At 33.1% G+C, this 11,760-nt stretch overlaps 1 protein-coding gene across 2 annotated transcripts; it reads left to right on the top strand.

The window, feature by feature from the left end:
• Positions 1-686: 686 nt before the first annotated feature.
• Positions 687-4,720, top strand: LOC141825185 (SNAP25 homologous protein SNAP32-like). Of its 2 annotated transcripts, none has more exons than XM_074712571.1 (6): positions 687-918; positions 2,226-2,719; positions 3,093-3,186; positions 3,286-3,410; positions 3,492-3,589; positions 4,357-4,720. In XM_074712571.1, the coding sequence occupies exons 2-6, from the start codon at positions 2,249-2,251 to the stop codon at positions 4,454-4,456; spliced, it is 888 nt and encodes a 295-aa protein (XP_074568672.1). In that variant the 5' UTR covers positions 687-918; positions 2,226-2,248; the 3' UTR covers positions 4,457-4,720. The 2 variants fall into 2 exon arrangements, with proteins under 2 accessions (XP_074568672.1, XP_074568673.1); XM_074712572.1 differs by having other exon boundaries at positions 904-988.
• Positions 4,721-11,760: the final 7,040 nt, after the last annotated feature.

Below are 11,760 nucleotides of genomic sequence, written 5' to 3'. Positions count from 1 at the left end.
AACGGTTTTTCAAGACTTTCCCTTCATACTCAAAATGATTTGAAATTTTTAGAATACTGTAGTGCTGATCTTTGAAAATCAACACCATAACTATGTTGGTATTTATGTTGTAATGCTGATTTCTAAAGACTAGTACCAAAGTAATTTTTTATTACATTTTTTATGTTATTTTTATTAATAAAATCAATTTTATTAATTTTATTAATTTATTTTTTTATAATTAGATATTAAAAAATAGGAAAAATATTTTTAATATTTTATTAATTTTCTTTTATATTTTTAAAATTTTTATTAAAGTTTTAAAATTAAAATTAAAAATAAATAAATTTAGAAGATTATCTATTTTCATTAAAATTAAAATTAAAATTTAATTTAAAAGAAAAGAGAAAAGATGAATGATGTTGTAGGTAAAAAAGAGAACAAAGAGAAGATATTAAATATTACATGCAGATGAGAAAGAGAAAGAAAAAATCACACAACTGTCAGGGGAGTAAAACAGGATTAGGTGTCCATTTTAGAAAATATATAAATTTGATGTGTTTTTTTGGATATTCTCCAAGTTAAAATGCATCTTTTTGAAAATTTGTTAGCAAATTTTTTAGGATGAAAAGTATAATTCAATGAACAATAAGCGTGTAAGTGTAAAAGTACGACTTTACTTCTCTCCTCTTTGGGAAGCCTGTTTGATAGCGTGCCTTGCGCCGCCCAATGTTGTTGGTTCCTTGCTCGGCTCTTCCCTGTTCTCGTCGCATCGCACGCTGCTTTGATTCGTTGAAAGTTCAAACCCCCCTCCTGACGCGCTCTTTGGCGATTCCGCCTCTCGCTTTGGCACCATCATAGCTTAATAGCGTGCGCAGCTTGCCTTCCTTAACGCGACGGGTTGACTTTTGGAATTCCGCGCAACTGTGATCCAAAAAGGTTATTTTCTTCCGATCTTCTGTTATTCTGAAACTTTGATGCTCCCTTCTTCGCTGAATCCTCAGAAAAGGTGCTTTTTTTTTCCTTCTTCCTTTTGTTTCGTTATTTCTTGTCTTTGTTTTCTTGTCAAGTCAGTAACTTTAGGCGTTTCGAGGTATTCTACGAATTTTGTGCCTATGACTTGATTTAGGATCCAGTTCTGATAGCTTGAACCCTTGGGATGATGATTTTTTTCTGTTTGATGTATTGCCTCAGCGCTTTCTTTTTAATCTTAACTTGACCTAGTTAATTGCTTTTATGAATTGTGGGATTATGAGTCTGCTGGTCCGAACCTTTGAACTAGAAGAATCTTGATCGAGACACAGTCGGATTTTCTCGAGTACAATTTTGAGAGTTTTTACCCATCATACCTCAAGAGTTGAGGGGTGTTTACACCGATCAATTCGATTGATTTCCACTGATAGCTGTTTGAGTCTGGTCGGAGCTTTATCGTCAAGTGGCATCTTTAGTCTTCTGGTTATTGGGTATATGATCATACGATGTTGACTTTGATTTGTCTTTATTCAGCAAATTTGTTGATAGTATTGTTTTGGTCGCGTCAATGAGTGTACGAGGTGTGTTAGAGAGAATTTGATTCTCGGAACTTCTTGGTCAGATTTTTGTGTTTGGAATTCCATGATCGAAGCTATATCTACTTTATCGGTAACTACCTATCTTCAACCTTCTCATACTGACCATCTCGGATTGAAATTCTTGGTTGGATTCTCAGTCTGATTTCACGGTAGGAATATTTTGACTGGAGCTTCCCAAAAACTTTTGAGACGGAGATTTTAGCAGGTTGTAAATTGTCATCACCATAGTTTTCAGGCAAGGACTAGCAAAGCTATAATTTCTTCCTACCTGAAGGCCATTCATTCGAGGCTAATCCTAGTTGATTATGATGTTGTTAATATTAACAATACTTGTGCTTAGCTATCTGATATGATACTTCTTACTGTAGTTTGTTCTGTCTCATTGAGCATAACTTCTATACCTCTGACAATCTACATATTTGAGAATTAGATGGTTTTGATTATTTGTCCTGTTGTTTTTTGAGGATTGTTAAGCAATTGATTTGCTCCCTAATGTTAAGTTACATATTATCAATTAGCTAGGTTTTATTTTCTAATGGTTACTAGAGAAGACATGCAACTTTGACTCTACTTTAAGCAAACTTGGTTGAAGTAATGTTCAGCCTATCATTTTTTTTTCGAAAAATAAAAAGTATTATTAAGTTTGTAATATGCTGATATCTTTGTGATTTTCAGTTAATAAGTGGTTCCACATTAAGATGAGCAACAGAAGAACTCCCTGGAGCAACAAACAACAGCATGTAAAGCCAGGACTTTCTAGATCAACCCTTTTTGATTCTGTTTCTGACTCAGAACTTGAGGTAAACAGCGTGCCTGCTAAACCCTCCTCAGCCTCTGTGGTCAGCGCGGCCAAATTTAACAGCAATCAATTTACGTATGACAAAGATGAAGGACAAGGGGCATCGTACATGGGATTTTCAGTTGAAAGAAACAAATACAAGAATGACTTTCGTGATTCTGGGGGTATTGAGAATCAATCGGTGCAGGAACTTGAAAATTATGCTATGTACAAGGCAGAAGAAACAACGAGTAAACTAAATGGCTGTCTAAAAATAGCTGAAGAGATTAGAGAAGATGCTTCAAAGACTCTTGTTACCTTGCATCAACAAGGTGAGCAAATTACAAGGACCCATCAAAGTGCTGCTGACATTGACCATGATCTTAGTAGGGTATGCTTCTTTGTCAAATTTCTCTCCATTTCATTTTTAGTTTAAATAATTTTGATTATGGTAGTTTGTCGATAAAATTGAGTGTTAAGATAAAGATTTTTTGGTAATGTTATTTTTTCTAGCAGAAATTTCTCAGCACAACTTGAACTTTATCTTCCTTTTAACATTTACATGAAATTCGAAATCCTTGTAGTCAAACAATATGATATAGCACTATGAGGATTGTTCATATCTTCAAAGTGCTCTTGGAGTAAACTAGGACACTCCAAGCTTATAATCGCAATCTAAATTTTTGTGTATAGATGCTTAAGGATTGATCTTCTATCTCCTGATATGCATATCCCCCTTGACTAATTGGTGCATGGTCATTCAGGGTGAGAAACTTTTGGGAAATCTTGGGGGCTTGTTTTCTAAGACATGGAAGCCGAAGAAAGGCCGTGAAATAAAAGGACCTCTTCTAACAAGAGGTAACTTGAAACAATTTTTTGGTAGACTGCAAAACAAATCAGGGCAAGTTATTTCTCTATTGATTACTCATCCCATTCTTGACCTGTCAAATACTGTAGATGATTCTTTTATAAAAAGGAGTAGCCATCTGGAACAGAGACAAAAATTGGGATTATCAGGTCCTCGTCCCCGGTCAGAACCTCGACATTTTGCTGAGCCTACATCTGCACTTGAGAAAGTGGAGGTACATGTTATACTATTAGTAACATAAGTATGATATCTCATTGGATAGTGACAGTCTGTTAGGTTTATTGATTATCAACAGGTTGAGAAAGCAAAGCAAGATGATACGCTAGATGATATAAGCAACTTGCTCGGAGAGTTGAAGAATATGGCTCTCGACATGGGTTCTGAGATTGAGAGGTTAGTTGAACCTTTGCTTTCAGAGGTTTCTTAAATTGCACTATATGGCATTAGATCTTTTATATATTGGTTTTGTTGTGTATTTTCTGTTCAAGCTATGTTACTCAAACTCATCTATCCTCATTTTGTATACATTGGTGTTTGAGCTATGTTACTCAAACCCATCTACCTTCTCTGCCCTTCTCAGATATTCTAACACTGACACTCCCAAACACGCATTGACACTTAGATGATCGATTGTAGAGGGGTTTAACAAAATGAGATGTCAAATATTCAAATTCATGTTTATATATCTGATTTTCGTACCTGAGTTTGGGTAACATAGGTTGCAAGCCTCAACTATTAACTGCAGAGATTTCCACAGTGAATTAGTTAGTTTATATTTATGTACACCTTGGTGGGAGCAATTAGGATCCTCTCCTTCTCACATTTTACTTTCGTTAGCATTTATAAATCGGGATCAACATCGATAAAGGTGATGAACTAACTCCGATATCATGCTAAAAGCTAAGAGGGAGCTGAATTTAATCCAAAAGGTGGAGACCTCTAACTAAAACATATTTTAAGAACTCATCTGGGTGATGTAGGACTTATCCTCTCATTTGAATATTTGTATTATGTAATGATCATGCTGTATCATTTCAGTTTGGAAACTGATAATTTATATGACAGAAAACTACTTAAACTTTGAATACAAAATGATGTGAAGATGAGGAGCACTAAAATCTTATATTACAATCAATAGTGAAACATTCTGTGTGTTGCAGGCAGACTGTGGCTTTGGATGCAATGCAGGATGATGTGGAAACAGTGCGTACCAGAGTTAAAGATGCAAACATTAGGGGGCGCCGACTACTCGGTAAATAAATTGAATCGTTTACTGAAAGATTCATGTAGTGGTGTCACTTTTGAGTTCATGTTCATGTGTAGTGTGATTCCTGACTTCATAGAATTGAATGTTATAGCGAAACAAGTCTACTGTTTTACTGTCGATGATGTAGTTCGATTCACTTGTGCACTAGTAAAGGATCCTAGCCAACACGTAAGTAGGATTAAGTCCCTTGTAATTTGCTGGCTACAATAAGAGCCAATGAACTCACATGATTTGATTTACTCATTTGGTTCGACCAACTCATTCGGTCTATCCACTCTCATCGGCAATCTAGTCCATCTTATTTTATCGACTCTGTTTACTTCTTGCTTTTACTTTATAGGCTCATCTAGTTCATCATATTCAACCAACCTAATCTACTCAATCAATAAGCTTGCCTGTCTTCCCACTGGTCTATCTAATTTACTCATTTTATTTCTTGCTTTTATTTTTAAATGATAACTAGATTAGTAATATCAAACTTACGAAAAGTGCAATGAAATTTTACCACTTAAATTATGAGATTATGGCATCAATGGAATAAGTCATTCATCAAAATGATTCATTTCATCTCAATTATCCATTATAGAAAGAAAATCACAGAAGAAATATTTCGTTTTTATTCATTTGGTACCAAATGCACCATTAGAGCTTCATTAGTCTCTGAACTCTGCCATATGATCATTCACCACAGGTTAATAGAGATTTCAGTGCCATGTTATGCTTGTATGTAGTTTATGTTTTGACATGAGATACATGCACTAAGATTTTTAATAGGTCTGGTAATTTTTTTCATGTTTATTCAATATACACAACTTAAATGAAATAATAGAAACACTGAACACAAACTATATATATATATATATATATATATATATATATATATATATATTAATATATATAATTCATTAATATTTATGAATAAATATTATGAATTATTCATGAAATATATCCATTAATAAAATCAAACTTGTAAATAGATAAAGAAATTCTCAAAACAAATAAATTTGTAATATCTAACTCACTAATCAAATTTGAAAATATAAAAATTTCAAACAATCTAAGAGTTAAAATTTTCAAAGCTAAAAAAAAAAAAAAAAAAACACAACAACACCTTGAACATCTACTTTAATGGTTTAGTTCATTTTAAACTTGACTTGGTTTGATTCAGTTAGTTTATCATACAAGCTTGAACACAAAGTTTGACTTGGCTTATTTCCGGTCCTAAATTTCAAGATCTAGCAAATGGAACACAAGTTTGCCCTACCCATTTAATCAAGGAGCATTTTAAAACAAAGATAGGGTATAGAACCTTATTAGATTATTGAATTGAACAATATTTCAAACTGAAGACAGAAGATAAAGAAAAACTCATTCAGTATTGTCTGCAAAACACAACCAACAACAGGTTATGTAAATAGTTTGTAGGTATAGCTTATGTTCAAGTTCTAATCAATGCTGCAATAAAAGATAGAATCTGCCACCCAGTGGCTCCACACGGTCGGTTCCACGACCATCTGTGAGGAGGTAAATCGAAAAGTTACAGGTTCAAGTTCTAATCAAGGTACACTAATAGTTGGTTTGATATGACATTTAATGTGCCTTTCTTGATTGCTAGAAAGCCAAGTGATGCCATCAAAGAGGATGGTTGGATAAAACCTGCCAAAACCAGAATTCTCAAATATTAAGTCCATGAAATGTCAAAACTACAATTTGAGTATGCATTCATTCATAAAGCATTAAAAAAAATTAAGTTGTTTGAACTTGCAAACCTGCTAAAATTGAGATCTTACTCAGAAGCAAGGTTTCAAAAAATGAATGTATGCAGTATGTAATTGAGCCACAACACAATTATTAGAACAAATATATAATTGCATATGTGCTCTAACATTTTGACCATGATATATAACATGTTAATGAGTTTGTCTCAACTATTTGAGTTTTGACTGCATAAATCTTATCCTTACACTGATTCCTACAAGAATCTGCATCATTAATAATTTACTAACAAATACAACTCTTATAATAATAGAATCTGTTGGTTATCTTATCCATACCATGCCAAGCTATTTTTTATTATTTCATCATTTATTGGAGCAACACTTAGTAAAATAATCTAAGAAATCAATATGACAAATAGGTCAACTTGTGCTGTTGAATGACACAAGGTGTGTATCACAATCTTGATAAACTTGCAATAAAACATAAAACTGTTTCAAAAACCAAACTTCACAAGATCCAAATCATCCTATTTAAATTTTATTGTGCAAAAGAAAAAAAATTGATACATTATCTTGTTTGGAATTCCTGGTACAACAATCATGATCACCTAAGTTTTTTGCACTGGTCTTATAAGACAACAATTCTTGGTTTGGTGGGCTTCTAACAAAGACTTCCAACAGTTATAAATTATCATGCAATGCAAATAATTCTTTGTTTTCCCTGAAAGTAGGAACCATAAACATGAGTGGGCTTAAATAGTAAAGAATTTACTTCACAGTTGTTGTAAAAGAATCCTTGCAGAAAACTTGGCATTCTTATTATGTTATGTTATTTCCAACAGATATTGTGTGGACTGATAAAAGTGTAACTAAATTTATTTAGAAGCTCAGATTGTGGAGTAAAACCTTTAGAAACCATATGTTTTAGGATAAGTGAGATCAAAACTGGATATATGAAATGCAACTTTAGGTTTTCAGTAATAAGAAAAGAATTGATGGAATACTTAGGATGGATAGACATGAATTCTCTACAAGTAAACTTTTAGGTATCACAGATCTATATTGGATGCCAAAAGGAATATTGATGAATATATTATAAATTAATATAGTAGAGATGAAGATGTTGGGATGGACGTGTGAAATTTCTTTAAAATATAAATACCAATATACAAGTGCAATTAGGAGTAGCCCTAATAGTTGATTAAATGTAAGAAAACAATGTTGAAATAGTATAAACATGTTCAAAGAAGATCAATAGAATCTAAATGTCTAATAATTAGAAAAGTTGAATCTATTAGAGTGGAAGATGCAAGGGGTAGAGGGAGAAGAAAGAAACACTATTCAATACAATGAAAAAAAAATGATCTCATTAGTTTAACATTACCTGTCATGCAATCCTTGGAGAGAGCTCAACGGATAAATTTCATAGAGATGAGCTCAAAATAGATGGGAAAGACACTGCTTGATCAACATAGACATGAAAGCAAGAGGGAACCAAACATGTGGATGAAAAGATAAAACATGATACAAATTTGCTTCTTGAGACACTCACACCCACTTCTGTTATGAAATTCCGATAGCAGTCAAGTGGGTTCAAAACAAACAAAAAATAAAGTAAAAATCAATGCCATACAATTATCTCTGACTATGACATACAAAGGCGCAGTTTTCATACATAAAAGAAGTTAAATGCATGAACTATAGATTACTAATGTTGGACAGGATAGTGATTATCCTACAGATAATATTGATTCCGTTGATCGACTGCAAACATTAAAAATCAATCGTCTAATATTTATTGATTCAAAAGAATATCTGAAAATAGAAAAATAAATGACACTGTTAAAAATATTATTAAAATCAAAACTTCTCTTACATGAACTAAATACTTGTTTAAATAGATCTAAAATTCTGAGATGTAAAGAAAAGAAAAAAAAAATCCTAATCGAGAGACCAAATCTTAACGAACTTCAAATCTTAAAATTCCAAAAGAAACTCAAAATAAAAATAAAATATAAATAAAAATAAAATATAAAAATTACCAAAAACACTCTAAATATAAAAAAACTTAAAAATTACTAAAAAATACGACTAATAAAAAATAGTAATAAAAATTTTTGGATCCTCCTGTATCAGTCACCTTATGTTGAAAAAAAACTCATCCTCGAATTTAAAGTAGTGTTAGGTGGTCACTAAAGAGGAAAATCAACTGACATTAATTCGACAAAATCCATGTCATTTCCATTGTCATTGCGTCCGCTACTTGTCGTAGCTTCAAGATAGGCAAAGCGACGTGCTCCTCAAGCTCCTTGATTGTTGCAACGATTTGCAACCACCAGCCTGAGCTCTTCATACAGTGATGCACAACGAGTACCGTCACTACACATGCAACTGTAGCACTCACCACCGTTTTTGTCATCACCTCCCTTCCCATGATTACTAGAGGTCGTCCTAGCGGATCCGACGAGCCACTACCCACCTCCTAAGCAACCCAACGACTGAGGCTTGGAACTCACCTTTCAAGATCCTTATGCAGAATGTCAAAAAAGAAATTGGAGCAGCTACAGTAGCTAAAGCTGGCAATTTAATTGACATGAAATTTGAGAAAAAAATTTGACAACATATATGTATTGAAGAGGGGGGATATTGTTGAAGAGATAGTTAGTTTCCCTTGATTTCTTTTGTCTATAAGAATGCCTTCATTCAAATCACAATCATCTACTATTTTTTAGTTCCATTAGTTGAAACCTCTATTTGTATCTTCTCATGTCCTTCTAATATAATCAAAATATCTGTATTTTTTATGTCCTTGGATAAATCTGTTTGTTGTGATATCATGTTTATTGAAGCTAAATTATTTGAATAGTCAATAAAGTTTGGACAAGGCTTGGTACTTTCTTTGAAGGAGAAGTCTCTTGTGTAACGGAAGCACCGACACCTCCAGAAGCATTAGCAAGGGCATGATTGAGCAACTTGCCAACATCAGTGTTGAGATAAAGAATTGGATCACTGACTATTTCATCGATAACTTCATCATCGTCGTATATTAGATCACCAAATATTTTGATTTTGTCGTCTTTTCTGTTGCCTCTTGTGATCGGACGATCGAGAGAGTAGGACTGATCATACTCGATGTTGTTGAGACCCGCATCTTTATGGTTATCTTCGTCGTTGTAAGAGGAAGGGGGATGTAGAGGCGCTGCGGAACTAGCGTTCTCTTAAAGTTGTAGGTGGCGAGTGGTTGATCCCGAATCCCTCAAAACCAAACTTGCGCTTTTTCATCTCTACTCGATTGAAAATTAAAGAGTTTTCAAAAGAGGAATAAAAAAACTTACAACCTTTACGATCTTGTGCCGCTAGACATTGGGATAACTTTGTGACTTGTCTTTGTAGATCTTGAAGTATCTCGTCTCGAGTGCTATGATTATGGTGCGAGGTTTCCTCAGCTAGAACATGTCTGTCACGACTACGACCATGACCACGACGACGATCCATCGGATCTGAGAGCTCTGATACCGACTAACGCCGAGAGAGATAGCGATTATTCTGCGGACAATATTGATTCCGTTGATCGACTATGAACACTGAAAATCAATCGTCTAAAATCTATTGATTTAAAACATACCAAGAGATAGAAAAATAAACGGCACTGTCAAAAATATTATTAAAATCAAAACTTCTCTCTTACATCAATTAATACTTAAATAGATCAAAAACTCTAAGACGTAAAGAAAGAAAAAAATCCTAATAAAAGGACAAAATCTTAATGGGCTTTAAATCTTAAACTTCCTAAATAAACTAAAAAAATAAAAAAGGATAAATATAAAAGATAGAAATTATTAAAAATATTCTAAATACTAAAAAATTTAAAAATTATCAAAAAAATAAGAATGATAAAAAATAGTAATAAAAATCTTTAGATCCTCATACTTCAGTTGATACCAACTGACATCAGGAGGGATAACGATTATCCTACAGGCGATATTGATGTCGTTGATCAACTGAACCTATTAATTCAAAAGAATACCAGGAGATAGAAAAATAAACGTAATTGTCAAAAATATTATTAAAATCAAAACTTCTCTCTTACATCAACTAAATACTTGTTTAAATAGATCCAAAATCCTAAGATGTAAAGAAAGAAAAAAAATCCTAATAGAAGGACAAAATCTTAATGGACTTCAAATTTTAAAATTCCTAAACAAATTCAAAATAAAAATAAAATAAAATAAATATAAAAGATAAAAATTATCAAAAATACTCTAAATACTAAAAAACTTAAAATTTTCAAAAAAATAAGAATTATCAATAATAATAATAATAATATTCGGATCCTCCTACAACATTACCCAACATAAAAGGCCTATCTTTGAACTAGGTACATCACATACTCCTTGCCTCCATGACGCTCTTAACCTTCAGGCAATATTGATCCATTGATTGACTACGAATATCAAAAATAAATCGTCCAAAATTTATTGATTCAAAAGAATATTAGAAAATAGAAAAATAAATGACACTGTCAAAAATATTATTAAAACCGAAACTTCTCTTTTATAGCAACTAAATACTTGTTTAAATAGATCCAAAATTCTAAGATATAAAGAAAAGAAAAAACTAAATCTTAAAATTCCTAAATAGACTCAAAATAAAATAAAAATAAATAAAAAGATAGAAATTACTAAAATTATTCTAAATATAAAAAAACTTAAAAATTATAAAAAAATAAGAATGATTAAAAATAGTAATAAAAATCTTTGAATCCTCTTACATCATTTACCTAGCACAAAAGGCCTACCTTCGGACCAGGTACATCACAGGCTCCTTGCCTCCATGACGCTCTTAACCTTGGGAGCGTAGAGAGAGTACACTGTCACCTGCCTCTTCGCAACCTCTAGTTGAAAGTTTCCATTAGCGAAGGCTGCGCTGATAGGCGACTGACAATGGGTACGAAAGCCCGCAGTTGTCGCATAGCCCGTTGACTATCCGCCTCGTAGCATACTCTCGAATGTTGTATTGACGAACTTCCTCGTCGTGCAGAGGAGGGAACAGAATAGCACAACAACACCTCAGAAGCGACAGAGATAATGCCATCGTCGCTAGACTGAAGCAGAGCATGAAACCCTTGGAATACCTGAGAAAAATAAATAAATAAATTGTAATTTCCTTAAAAACACCTTTATTATTATCCCTAAGCCCTTAGGGGGCTTTGGTTGGGGTTATCGTTGATAACCTTAGTAGGTTATTAACGAAAGCCTTATTTGATTTAGATACTGCCACGTCAACAATTGAGGATATAACCTGAAATTAGAGATGTCAAACTAATTAACCCATGGTAGGGCTGGCCAATCTACCAAAAATCTGTCATATACGAAGCAGGGCAGGCTGGCCCACCAAGTTGGCGGATTGAAAAATCTCCAACCCAACCCAAGACAGATAGTAGGTTAGGCAGGTCAACCTACGAGTCTGTCAAAAAATAAGAAAGTATAGAAACTATTAAAAATAAGTTTGGATTACAGTTTAACTGGATCAAGTTGAAAATTTTAAGTTTGGATTACGATTTAGACGGGTTAAGCCCA

The sequence above is a fragment of the Curcuma longa genome, chromosome 3 (genome assembly GCF_044706935.1).
Source record: "Curcuma longa cultivar G26 ecotype Majalengka, Jawa Barat chromosome 3, ITB_CL_G26_1.1, whole genome shotgun sequence".
Lineage (NCBI taxonomy): Eukaryota > Viridiplantae > Streptophyta > Magnoliopsida > Zingiberales > Zingiberaceae > Curcuma > Curcuma longa.
Note: the sequence above shows the minus strand (reverse complement) of the source record. Positions and strands in the feature narration are given on the sequence as shown.